Source organism: Arvicola amphibius, chromosome 8, assembly GCF_903992535.2.
Source record: "Arvicola amphibius chromosome 8, mArvAmp1.2, whole genome shotgun sequence".
NCBI classification, from domain to species: domain Eukaryota; kingdom Metazoa; phylum Chordata; class Mammalia; order Rodentia; family Cricetidae; genus Arvicola; species Arvicola amphibius.
The window spans coordinates 18,075,092-18,088,768 of record NC_052054.1 but is presented as its reverse complement, the minus strand read 5'-3'; the positions used below and the strand labels follow the sequence as shown (position 1 = coordinate 18,088,768).

Below are 13,677 nucleotides of genomic sequence, written 5' to 3'. Positions count from 1 at the left end.
TGTTCTCTAGAGCTCATGTTCCTCAGAGACATGTGAGAGAGATTGAGGAAGTACCTGGACTGTTCTTCTCCACAGGGAACGTAGGCTCAGGGAAGGAAGGCCTGGGAGGAAATGCTGGCTTTCGGTCTCGTGTCCTGATGTGACTATTTTTATTTTTCCCTGGAAAGTTCATGCAAATGTACCTTTTCTATGCACGGTTTGCATCTCTGTAGAAGAGTTTTGTGTTATTGATTTCTATGTCATTCCTTTCCATGCACTCTCAGATTAGTCCTCTCCAAGACAAACCTCCAGCAGCCATTGCCAACAAGCTAGCTAGCTACGGGGCATATTTGCTTCACCCAGTCTAGCTTCCCATCTCTTACATGCAAACACTTGATGCTTATTTCAACCTTGACCTCACTCTGGAGTTTATCATGTCAAGGCTGGATACCTAGCCTGGCTTTGTCTGTTTGTTGTTGCTGTTTGACTATCCAGAGGCCTTGTGTAATATAAGGTTAACTTTTCTGCTTGGATTGCTGGCACTCGAACTGAATGGGAGGATGCAATATTTTGAAACATTTGCACGAATCCAGTGCACTGTGGGTTACTGAGGTGCTCGTGACCCAGAATGAGGGTAACCAAGTTCTCATGCCTCTGGTTGGCCACTCTGACCATTTCACTTCATGACACGTCAACAATTCAACAAAGTAGGAGTGAAATTTAAACCAGATGGTATTATTTTGTATTTGGAGCTAAACTTACTATTTTAACTCTTTTTTTTAAACCTACATTTTTCAACTAAGCGCATTAACCCTAATTGTTTAACATAATTGCCCTTTTTCCTTACTGAGATGGGGGAGAGGGATTCCATTTTCCTTCTAGTTTGCCAAGTAGATAGTGGGCAACTTTTTTTTTTTTAAAAAAAGATTTGTTTATTTTTATTTTGTGTACATTGGTGTTTTGCTTGCATGTATGTCTGTAGGAAGGGACCAGATCCCCTGGAAGTGAAGTTATAGACATTTGTGAACTCTATGGTGGATGATGGGAATTGAACCCCAGTCCTTTGGGAGAGGAACCAGTGATGCTCTCAACTGCTGAGCTGGCTCTCAGTCGACAGTAGGCTACTTTAATTGTGACTCTGCGGGTAATAGTTTCCTGGGGATTTTACAGAAGGTGGACATAGATTCAACCACGCTTCACAGACAGGAACACTGAGGAGTATTCAGTCTGATGATTTGCTGAGGTCTGTACTAATCAATCATCAGTGAGTGAACTGTTCGCAGAGTCGACTTTAGTAAAGTACAGAGGCGCCAATGCTGTGATCTCCAAGGCAAGGAGGTGGCAGAACATGGATCAAGTTTATCCAGGATAGAGTACCGTTGTACTGACAGGAATATCTGTGCACTCCCAGCATACACCATTTCTAAGCAATCCATATGGTCTCCACCCTCTTTTGTGCCCTTCTCTACCAATACTGGTTGACCTATTTTATGGCCTATGAAATTGCGATTGGGGAGAGCTTTCCTTGGGGAAAGTCCCCTCATTGTTCTTGAATTGGAGATGTGGTTTGTTTTGTGTTGTTGGGGGGGTGGGGTGGGGTGTGTAGAGTCCTCTGTCTCCCTGAGAATTGCACTGAGGACATGTAGGGATGCTATTGTCAAGATGGGCAGGACTAACTGGTCCACTCATTGGTGGCACCGAGTATGGCGAGGCTGGGGTGCTTCCAAGAGGTCCTAGCGCCCAGCCGGGTAGTGCAGCATGCCACACGGCACTCCAGTGGGAAACTTCACATTTCCAACAGATACAGAGGAGGAAGCTGCATACTGAATGTTGGAATGGACTTGGAAATGAAGCTCTCATTCTGTTCACAAGGAAAGGATTGTTTTTAGCCTGGACCACTGCTATGGAGAGAGACTTTTTTCCCCCTCTGTAATGTTTGATACTTGAGGGAAAACAGCTGGGCCAGAGCAGACTTGAGTCGCTGCAGAACGGAATGGGATGCTGGGGAATATGGACTGTACTGTATGTCTGTAAAGGTCAGCTTTTTCCCTTGTCTCTTTGGAGGAATGCGGGGCTGTCCTCAGCCTTGCCTCATGAGTCCTCAGAAGGCGCTGGGGGAGGTGGCAGGGACGGCTGTGATGTGGCAGCCGGTTCTAACAGAAAGGAAAGAAAATCCCCCCTCATTCTTTCTTTTCTTTTTTTCCTTCATTGCTTCCCCTTTTCTACCTCCTGGTTTTGATTTGGGGTGGGGGTGGGGTGCTGGAAAAAGTCAACAAAATTTTGGTTTGGAGAAGTGGTTGATGACCACGTTCAGCAGCAAGTCCCAATGGGCCAGACAGAGGAGAGCCTGGCCCAAACCACAGCAGTGTATCTGGAATTACAGGGCCAGCTTGAGGAGAAAGTCCTGCTGGACTTGGCTTGAAAGACACAGGGAACGGGATGGACAGATAACCCCATGGTAGTCAATGCCACGAATGTGTACTTTATCCCTAGGATTGAGTCTGCGGAGTTAGGCCGTCTGAGGTTATGCAGGGTTTTATAAACCTATTGGGGAGATTTGTTGATGTCCTAAGTTTGGTGGTGGAACTGCAGAGCCTTGGCCTTGACTGAGAGGCCAGTTGTGCCAGCCATGCCAGCTGGGAGGCCACAGCTCTGGAGCAATTAACTGATTAACTGTTCCTCTGTTTCTTGACCAGTCAAGAGAACAATCGGATGATGAGTCGGAGGAGTCGGTGAAGTTTAAGAGGTTACACAAGCTGGTAAACTCTACCCGAAGAGTCAGGAAGAAACTGATCAGGGTGGAAGAAATGAAAAAGCCCAGCACTGAAGGTAAGAAAATCAAACCAAACAGAAAACAAAAACCCGGGTGCCGGGGCAGGAAACCCCACCCTAGTTCTTTCAAAAGAAACCACTTGGGGTTGGATGCTCAGTAGAAGGAGAATATGAATTAAAGTAGGAAACGAACCGAGCGCTGGCTGAGGCTGACAGCTGTCTCTATGCCAGTAGGGCCATGCTCAGTGTTGTGAAATGAAGGATCCTGGTGTCAAGTATTTCGGGCACTTAGTAATTCCAGTGTGACAGAGATGAGAAATGGCTAGGGTCTGACGATAAAATCTGAAGGTGTGGTCCAGCTTTAATTATGAGCTTCTGTTGCCATATATAGCCTTTCTTCCATAGGGGACTGGCGTTTGTAATGCAGTGGGTCTCACGCAAATTGGATACACCGTGCACCCGTCTTGCAAAGCCACCTGACAATCAAGGCTCTTGATATCCCTTCAAAGCCTTGGGGGCTGCTTTGTTCTTCCAGGAAACAATCTCAAATCTCTTTTCAAAGGGACTTTGAGGACCTTCAGTTCGAAGGGGATCTCTTAAGAGCTGACTGGGGAGATGAAACAATAACATCAACTGGGGATCAGCAGAATGACCTTTGAGTTACAGTTACGATTGTTTAAATTAGGACCCTGTTCATTTTCACTTTTAGTAGTTTGCATAAACAATACAAAAATCTACCCCCCAAAAGATCAAATAAAAGCTCGATATTCCCAAATATTGCTGCATACAGCAAAAGGCCTATAATCCCAGCAATCCTGAGCCAGAGAGGGGAGCACTATGGGCTACATGGTGACACCCACCTGGAAGGTTTTCTTGTTTATAAAATGACTTTCCAGGTACATCCTGACATAGTAGCCCTGGAGAGTACTAAACATAGACCATGTGTATACCTGTTGTCTGCCCACTTCAGTGTGTTGTCTATAGATGTAGATGCGTTAAGTTAACCCTCCCCACAGTGCAGAAGCACGTCTAAGCCAGCACGGAACCATCCACTTCTGCGTGGTGGCTTTTAGCAAACGAGGAAGCCTCAAGTGTCTCTCTGTGTTAGCACCGACAGTAACAGACCAATAGCTGAGACCAGGACTCATGCAAATCTGTGTCCTTGCACTACGTGGTCCTCCACCCTCCTACCAGAAGCGCCTTTCCTGGGTCTTCTGATCTCAGCTGCATTAAGATAAAGGCCGCCATGAAGCAGGTTGCACATTGCACAGAGGCAGAGCTCACTCCTGCAATAGCGAAGCGGTTCCTTTCGATCTGCAGAGGACAGGAGAAGGCTGTATTCATCAGGGAGCCCAGGTCAGGGTTGGGTTTTGGGGGGCTGCCCTCTTTAGACAGAGACAGGAAACCTCGCTCTGCACGGGCCTGCTCACAAAGGCTGACACAGCCCCTTCGGAGGCATTTCCATAGCCGGCTCAAAGCGCCTTAGCAGGCGCTGCCTTCCCAGGCTAAGGCTGCACATGTCATAGACATGTGTGTCCCACATAGTGCCAGGCCCAGCTGTGACAGAGATGCGTAAACTGCTGATGGCTATTGTGAAAACACTCCAGGAGATAAGTGAACCGCTGATGAGTGGCAGATCCTTAGAGCTCTGGGTAAAGCCCACCAGGACTCCATGGAGCCCTTCAGGACTGTGTTACTTCGAAGTTTCAGAGATCTGTGCCACCTGGAGGGCATAACATGGCTGTGTGCATTCATAGTGGGGCTTCCACTGTCACCAGGCTGGCTTCCAGTCTTAGCCCAGTTGCTTTTTCCTGGAAGCAGGGCACAACCTTAGAAGTAACTATATTTACTTGGGAAGACGTAAATACCATTGGTCTCTAAACTTATCAGGGCATCTGGAGGAGGGAGCAGGAAGCAGGAAGCAGCCCTCATATTTGAGCTCTGCCTGTGGTCTGGCTGAATCCTGTCTGAGTCTGGACCGGGCATTGCACCCTCCCAATAGATCCCCAAACAGCTCTTCAGTGACTCCGGGACTGGGCATCGTTTTGATTTCTCCTTCTTCACTTGTCCTTCCGTCTCTACCGCTCACTTCTCCACTTGGATGTGGAGTCGCCCTTAAGTGGGAGTTCATGGCTGAATTCTTCTGTAACGATTATCCATCAAATTAGGAAAGGTAGCCATTCTTAGACTCTTCTGGAAATGGGTGACATTTTTACCACCCTCCCTCTCTCTCCCTGGTACTTAACCATTCGTTGGCACCTTTGTCCCAGCTGGATTGTATAGCGTTTCCCCTTCTGTTCCAGGGAACTTCGTATTTTTTCCCCTCTCGGCTGTTCAGCTGGTGAAAAGCTGTAAGGCTCCAGTGTTTCCTTCTAATTGAGGGATGCAGCCAGTTGGGATCGCTACACCCACAGTTTGACCTACTTCCTCCGTCACATCTGTTCATATAACACATGCAGAAAAGAACTTGGCTCTCCTGCCAGCACATCCAAGCCTTTCCACTGGGCTGCTCCAGAGGGCTTGGCTCGCTACCTGGCCCCAGAGAGAGCTTCAAGGCCTGGAAGCTTGGGCCCGAGTGGAACACTTAGTGATCTGCTTGCGTGTCGAAGCCCTTAAATGCCCTTGCTGTTTCCTCCAGGGCTGGGTGGATGGGACTCTCTGGCTGGAATCACTCAGTTCCTCTGGCTTTTTGTATTTGGCTAGTCAGCTGGAGAGCATTTGTCAATCACATTTGCATGTATAACCCTTTCTGGTGTTTTCCCCACCCAAACTTTCTTGGAGATTTAATCACTTAAATGGCATATGTACCAGTAAAAAAAAATCATTGTCCGCCACATGGCATTCATCACACTCCAACTATAAAAGCCACTAGAGCCGACCTAAAGGAGAGCCTTTTGGGATGGGGAGGACTGAGCCTAACTTCTGGAGAACGCACTTACAAGCCGAGTGCCAATTATCTCGAAATGCTAACATATATCACAGTAATGACGGGCCTTGGTTTGTAAATGGCATTTTTAATAGGTCAAAGAAGATGTTGGCCTACAAACTTGTTCTGAAGGAGAATAAAAGATGTCATAAGCTTCCCCTACCTAGTTTAGTAGTACTGGGGTTTGAATGCGAAGCCTCACACATGCTAAAGCTGGACAAGGGCTCTCTGCATTTGAGCTATAGCCCCATCCCTCTTTTGTTTTGGTTTGGTTTTGGGAGTCAGGGTCTCATTAACTTAGGCTGGCCTTGAACTCTGTATTTAGCCAGGGATGACACTGGACTTCTGATCCTCCTGCCTCCGTCTCCCAAGTGCTTTTATTTTTGAGTCTCATTAAGTTGATGGGGTTGATCTTGAACTTGCCATCCTTAGTCTTCACTGAAACTGGGATTACTGGCCTGTGCCGCCAGACCCAGCACCCCACAAATGTTGAATGTTAAGCTTCCTTACAGCCATACAATGCAGTTTGATGACCTTCTTTGTTGTATGTGCCTTGACATATGGGTCATGTTTAGGCAGGGAAAACATGATCATTAGCTATGTGAGCTAACTTGTGTTTTCCAGGGATGGACAAAGGTCTGTGGGACACCCATTCACAGGAGACCCTGTGTTCATGCCCTTCCAGGTGGAGAGGAACATGTGTTTGAGAGTCCGCCCGTCCCGGACGAGAGGTCTGCACTCTACTCTGGAGTGCACAAAAAGCCATTTTTCTATGATGGCTCCTCTGAGAAACCTCCCGAAGATGATTCAGAGTCTCTCACCCCGTCTCCATCGTCTAGCAGCCTGGATACTTGGGGAGCTGGCCGGAAGTTGGTCAAAACATTCAGCAAAGGAGAAAGTCGGAGCCTGATTAAGCCCCCTAAGAAGATGGGGACATTCTTCTCCTATCCAGAAGAAGAGAAGGCCCAGAAAGTGTCCCGCTCCCTCACAGAGGGGGAAATGAAGAAAGGTCTTGGGTCCTTGAGTCATGGGGTAAGTACGGATGGTGTTTTCTTCTATGACAAACATCGGCATAGGCACCACTTTCTGGTGTCCTTGGAGGAGGTGCAGAGTGTCCGTAAGCAAATCCGCTTGAAGAAAACGGATACTAATTACTCCTGTTCCAGAACTTTTCTCTGCCAGCGTCCCTCCAGAAAAGGAGTCAATGGCACCACCTGTGACCTGCTGCCCCGGCAGAAGCCCAAGGGGGGCGGCGGCTGCGGCTTCCCTGGCAGGAGGGGCCGAGGGCGCACCTCGGTCAGCGAGTTCAATATCACCTACGTGGTGGAGCGGAGTCTCTACAGCCACTTGAACCTGACCCAGCTCGTGCGTCCTGCCTCAGACAGGACGCTGAGCAAGGCTGAGAAGCAGGACCTGAGGCGGTGCTTGCTGGAGGAGGATGAGGAGGCAAAGAGGAAGTGGGCTGCCACGGTGGACCGCTGTACTAAAAGGGTTCTCTTGAGAATCCACCAGAAGTCCGTGAGTCGCCAGGATGGTCGTGACGAAGGCCTTGTCATTTCTGTGATGTGCAGTCAAGCATTATGGCCTCTCTTCTTGCAAAAGCGCCTTCCTTCATCTCTTCGGGGTCCATTCCACCGTCACCTCCGATCTCTAGACCCTCTTTCTTTAGTAGTAATGCCTTTCCTCTAATTTCCATCTGCCCTCTGGCCAGCTGAAGCTCTTTGATATTTTTTTCTTTTTAACAGAAACTAAACCTTGAAGCTAATCTTTGAGGGTTCAGGCGTGGGCTCTGGCTAACTTCTAGGAGAGGCTGTCTTCATGGCCAGCCATCTTTTCATAGGACCTCGAAGCTGATACGAAGCAGAAGGACACTAAGCCCTGAAAGAGCTGTTTCTTTTTCAGTTACTGAAAACAATAAGAACGAACGGATGGAAAGTCTGCCATCACCATTGTCAAGTACATTTCTTTGATTAGGAGGGCCAGCCAGAAAGTTCTTGCATCTAAGAGAGAGGGAGAGAGAAAAAAAATCAATTAAAGCCGCTTTTGTTTTACTGAAACTAATTCAGTATTTTTGCCTTTTTTAAATGGAGTGATTAGCATGTAGTAATGTCCTCAGCGGCCACGGAGATTCTTTATGCATAGGAAGTAAAGTGCTTTCTTATAGGATGACTTAAAATAAAAGGTTTTCGTTTTTTCGGTTTTTATCCTGAAGGGCCAGCGAAGCCTAGCTCAACTTTTCCTTTCAGAGAGTGACTTAGTTCGAACTTGAGAGTATAGATCTTCTCCCCCTGGGATTCCCACCTAACTTGGAGTGTGCACAATGGCCCATGTAAAAGGGGACAGAGTGAGGCGGAGCTGGCACCGCTGTGCTCTGGCACCTTGCTTAATCCTCCCGGGGCTGCTGGCCCAGAGCCCCTTTGAAAGGTCTGAAAGAACCTCTGGAGGAGAATAGGCTCCATGGTCGCTTTTCCCAGGGTTCCTTCGCGATCATGAATAGGATGCTCTTGTCCAGAACTGTATAACTGTGATTTAAATTCATGCTATCGAGTTCTGCTTTTGTGAAAACGAAGACGGATCGGCCACTGCCATCCTTCAAATGCCCTCCCCGGCTTCTCAGAGAATCTGTGGGTCTTTCCTCTCGCTTTCGAGTTTTGAAAATAATTCCCATGTGTGTTGACTTCCGTCCTAGATTTTATTTTCTGTCTTTTCCCACTCTGGTGCGCCTTACAACACTTTTTATGCTGTCAGTCTGTTGGGAAAACTTTCCTTCTGTCTTTCTGTATCTTGGCAACAGTGTTTTGGTTTTTCTCTGTTTTGTTTAGTTTTAATATCAGAATTTTCTTGGCTACTCATTCCTTCAGTTTCTGGTGTACTCTGTCCTCCATATCTTTTGTAAAGCACTGGTCTTAGTGTCAGAGTTGAGCCCAGTTCTTCTGCCTGCTTGCCTCCAAACATCAGCGCTACTCACTAACGATGGCACTATGAACTGGGATACTTTTAATATGCTAAGAGCTTAAGACAGACAGTACTGGGCATTTTAATATCTTCTAAGCAATATATTCAGGGCTAAATTAGAAATCTGCATAGCTGCCCTTGTAAGTACAATCATATAATTGGAAAAAATTAACATTCTCATTATTCAGAAAACATAGGATAAAGTCAATGTTTCAACAGTAAAAAGAGATGGTGGGTTTTTTGTTTGTTTGTTTGGTTGGTTGGTTGGTTGATTTTGTTATTCTGGTTCTGGGGCACGAACCCACAGCCTCCTGCATGCTAAGCAAGTGCTCTATCGCTGGTCTCACACCATCTGACCCTTGCTTCTTTCACTTGAAGTGCTTCTTTCCCTTCTCTTTGTTGTATACACTTCCTTCACTTTACCCCCAAAGTGCATAGTTTGCTTTAATCATCAACCTTGCTCTTTTTGTCCTTCAGAGATGCCATACTTGCTTGACGAAACCTCAGGGAAATGATAACGCTTTGCATTCATTGGAAACAGTCATGTGTCTTGCTTTTAATTTTTATTCATTCAATATTTTTTTTTGTTTGGGAAAACAGACATGCATGACATTTTGGAATCTTGTCCCTTTTTAAATTCAATCCCCCTCCAAACATGTTCTCAGCTGCATGCCCATCCCATTGGCTCACTCGCCTCATCCCAAGCATCATCCAAAAGAGTTTTTTTAATAATTATCTGTACAAGAGATGAATGAGCTCAGAATATTTTGCTTATGCTCCATTTATGCAGATCACCAGAGTTCAAAGATTGTTTTCTTTTTCTTTCGTTGGTTTTATAATCCACTTTCCCTCCTGAAGGAGCGTTGCTTTGAGAACTGGTGACCTCACCAGAAGTGGGAACTTCCTCCACGCAGAGCTCGGTGCTTGTTAGCCCTCCACTGATGAAGAATCTGATTCTGCTATCTTAACACATGCCTTGGAGAGATTTTTAGCTGGGGAGTCTGAAAACCAGCCCATTCGTTAAGCCCTTTATTTTAGGCATAAATGCCTACAGCAGGCACATGAAAACCCAAATAAGCTTCTAATTTATTACAGTCATCATTTCCACATAAATGCCTTGTGAGTTATTTCCTATGCATCAGAGAAAGTGTGCTGGGCTCCAGGGTTGAGGGAGATGTTGTCATTTAAAGCAGGGATGTGCGAAAGTCATAAAGTGATCAGGCATCTGGGCGCCATCCCGTGTCTGCGAAGCCCTGAGTCACAGGAAAGGAACTAGAATAAAGTCCCTGCCTTTGCAGAACTGAGAGAAAGCATTTGGCACCATAAGCTACGAGGGGAAAGTTAATGTTAAAAATTTGCCTTGAGAGGTGGCCATAATATTGTTTCCCAATTAGGTGAGCTGGCGATTCCTTCTGTATTGAGGAGTCTTCCTCTTTTTATGGACGAGATACAAAGCTAGTGGACTGTGAAGAAAGCAAGGTTACCTGCTGATAGTATAAAACTGAGCTAACCTTCACCAGAAAGGGAGCAAGTGGTGATTAGTGAAGGCAAGAGCAAGTGTTGCAGAGAGGTGGATGGTCCCAAATGCCCTTCTCTTCTGTTCCTCTTGGGTGCCACAGCTGCCACCTCCCTGTGTAGCCTGTTCCTGGAAGCTTTGGTGTTACTCTTGAACTCCCAGATTATAAAACCCAGAATGGAGGTTCCCGCCCCTCATTTGCATGTTTTTAATCTTGACTAAGGCAAACCTGCAACGGAATAATCAAGAGGAGCTCCCAGCCTCTTAGCAGGACCAAATTGAAACATCAGAGGATAAACAAGGCCCAGAGCATCTGCTTTATGAGCCCAGGGTGCTAAGTCCTTTAGGTCTATGATCTAGATAGTATCGATTCAAAATCCTAAACTCAGAGTTTTAGGACTTGTGCTGTGTGTCAAGCAGCAAGCAAGTAGCAGAAGTTAGATCTATGTGCCGTGTTAAACGCCTACTCATTTTCCTCCTCAACTCTGTCTTCTATCTCAATGCGGTACATTAATATATCTAAAATGTATCTGATTAAAAGAAGCAGTGTTCATAGTTTGTATTCTGCTTTTGTGGTCATTCCTTCCATTTTGTGGCTATCCTTAGGGTCTCCAAGCAGCAGGTCACACAGAGCCTTAGAGCCCAAATCTGCTATGCAAGTTTTCTCATCACCTGCTTTTAAAACATTGCCTACAACAAAAATTAATGTGCTTTGGCAAGAGGAAACAGACAAGGGCCTCGAGTGATTTATTTACTTATTTATTTATTTTGCTAGAGAAATTGGATATAAGTTCCAGAAACAGAAAATCCTGGAAATATAAGTAGTTTCACAAAATTTGAAACCAACTAAAAGTACAATAAACCTCTCATCATAATTGCAACAGTATCTTTCCTACTGAAAGTGGAGTGTGTGGTTAGTGACAGACACTCAGTCACCCCTCCACTGGTAAATGTGGTGTCATCCATTGTGAGTAAAAGGTAGTAATTAGATAAGTGGAGAGTTAGATGGGGAAATTATCATCATTTCTGGCCACAATGGGGAAGGATGTCCCACAGAAAGTGAATAACCCTGTTGGCAAGATTGGCTGACTATAAACGTACCTTCTTTTCCCTCCATAATGGTTTAAAACTAAATGATAGAAGTCCTTCCCAAAGGCCTGCTGTTGGCAGAGCATAGGACTCCCAAGGCCATGGAGTGATGAGGGAATCTTCCTGTTCTGAGTTTCTGAAGGTTGTGTTTATTTCATTCTTAAGAGTCATTGTTTTTGCATGTTAAGGGAATGTTAGGCTCCCGGTGACCCATGAGAACACCACATCAGGAAGGTCTCGTGTGACATGAATCATACGTTTTTCCCTCATCGTGCCGTGTGTCCTATTTCCATCCTGTACATGTATTTGTGGCTTGGAGATGCTTTGCACAGGGGACATGTGTTGGGTTGTCTGTGGCTGTGACCTGAGCATAACTGGATTATCCTCACCCCCCCCCCCCATCTTGTTCCACAGAGAACTTGCAGTTTCGGTGGATTTGACCTGACGAATCGTTCTCTGCATGTTGGCAGTAATAACTCTGACCCTATGGTGAGTGGACCGCAGAAAAAAGCTGTCGGTGTGGACTGCAGTGACCTAGATGCCAACAGTTCCCTTTTTGGTGTCTCAGAGAGTCGATTCCCGCTTTGTTCAGTAGTTCAAAACTGTATTGGCAAAAAAACTGTGGAGGCAGAGGCAGGCAGGATCTCTGAGTTTGAGGCCAGCCTGGTCTACAAGAGCTAGTTCCAGGACAGGCTCCAAAGCTGCAGAGAAACCCTGTCTCAAAGAAACAAACAAAAAACAGAAACAAACAAAAAAAACGACAAAAGCAAAGAAATTCTGTTGCCTCCATCTTCGAAGGTGTTCTCCTATTACACATAGAATTAATGGGGGCCATCTGTGCTGTCATCCCCTCAGAGCGTCATTGCTCCTTAGAGCCTTTGCTCCAGCGTTCTTTAAGTAACACATACACATGAGTTTGGTTCCTTTGGCCTTAGTCATAAGGGGTCTGACCCTATGGAGCCCTGTGATGTGGGTCTCATTGAGCAGCCTTATTATAGGACCCCTGAGGCCCATTGTACATTTAGAGCTTTCTCATGTGAGGTGTCCTGAAGCAAGCAAAGCAAACCAGGGCCCTGATTGCCAAGGTTAATGTCTCCTCAGATATGCTTGTGGTCAGGGCTCAGGCCATTGTCTCTGTTAAAGTTCCCTAAACTTCCAGCCCCAAAGGAGTAGGTAAGTTTTACATGGTTTTGCTTGCCCCTTAAGAATTTTCCCTTGAAACTATAAATGAAGATGTCATGCTTTATAGATATTATGAGCTTATGTCGCTAAGATACACAGCTGTGGGATAGGAAGTGTTAGAGAATTTCCTGCAAGATTTCAGCTGCTTTATTTAGGTATCAAATTTTATTGGTTCATAAGCCAATAATTTCATGTTGTCAATCTCTACAAACACAAACGTCTCCCCCACCCATCCCTTCTTGGGGAGGTTTGTCTTTTAATGCAAAAGAGAATGAGAGATGGCCACAGTCTGGCTTGTTCAAGGAGAGTTTGCCCTTAGGAGTTGGCTACACTGACCGTTGTACCTAGTCACACAGTCTGATGCCCACCTTCTGCCCTTGGGTGAGTCAATCCTAGGACCCCTCCCTTCTCCCCCGCTGCTGGGGTTACCTGAATATTGGTTCCTTTATATCTCTCTGCACTAATGAAATGCAGTTCCCTCAAGGGCTTTTAAATGGTAGGAAGGAAAAAAAAGCAACTGGAAAAGCATGTGCTAAGATTAAATAAAATAAAAAGTGCCTGAAGCCCCAGTATAAACAGACAAACAAAATACCTCTCAGTAGGTTTTAATTCCCCATCACAAAGATAAATAGCAGCCTTGAGTTAACAGGAGAAAAATGTGAAGATCCCAGGGAATGCTAATATTTTCTCTGAGGTCTAGGATGTTAATGGTTTGAGTAGTGGAACCGGTTTCTAGCCTTTCTCTCCTAGGACTAATGGTGTTTACACTCTGTTTTGCAGGGTAAAGAGGGAGATTTTGTGTACAAAGAGGTAATCAAATCGCCCACTGCCTCCCGCATCTCTCTTGGGAAAAAGGTGAAATCGGTGAAAGATACAATGAGGAAGAGGATGTCTAAGAAATACAGCAGCCCCGTCTCCGAGCAGGTGTGCGGCCATCTTGCTGTGACCCAGGTTCTTTCTGAGCACAGTCCACTTGGGCTGTTGAATGGAGCTGTAATCTCTCTCTCTCTCTCTCTCTCTCTCTCTCTCTCTCTCTCTCTCTCTCTCTCTCTCTCTCTCTCTCTCTCTCTCTCTCTCTGTGTGTGTGTGTGATCCTTGGCATTAGCCGACTGCTAGATCAGGCTGTATTTGTGAAGAAAAAGAAGGCGTTTGCTACAGAAACAGCTGTTTAACAGTTAGGGCTTTCCGGATACCATTCTTAGTTCTGGGACTAGAAAACACAGGCCCTGTGTATTAGTGGCTTTTCTGGTTGCTGCAT

At 45.9% G+C, this 13,677-nt stretch overlaps 1 protein-coding gene across 3 annotated transcripts in view; it reads left to right on the top strand.

Annotated features, from left to right (window-relative positions):
- The window catches only part of Sash1 (SAM and SH3 domain containing 1), a 169,557-nt gene that overhangs the window by 134,883 nt on the left and 20,997 nt on the right, over nucleotides 1-13,677 (top strand). For all 3 annotated transcript variants that reach the window (XM_038338613.1, XM_038338612.1, XM_038338614.1), the window contains 4 exons: nucleotides 2,676-2,808; nucleotides 6,363-6,709; nucleotides 11,652-11,726; nucleotides 13,200-13,343. In XM_038338613.1, coding sequence (XP_038194541.1) covers nucleotides 2,676-2,808; nucleotides 6,363-6,709; nucleotides 11,652-11,726; nucleotides 13,200-13,343 — 699 coding nt within the window. The remainder of the gene's footprint in view (nucleotides 1-2,675; nucleotides 2,809-6,362; nucleotides 6,710-11,651; nucleotides 11,727-13,199; nucleotides 13,344-13,677) is intronic.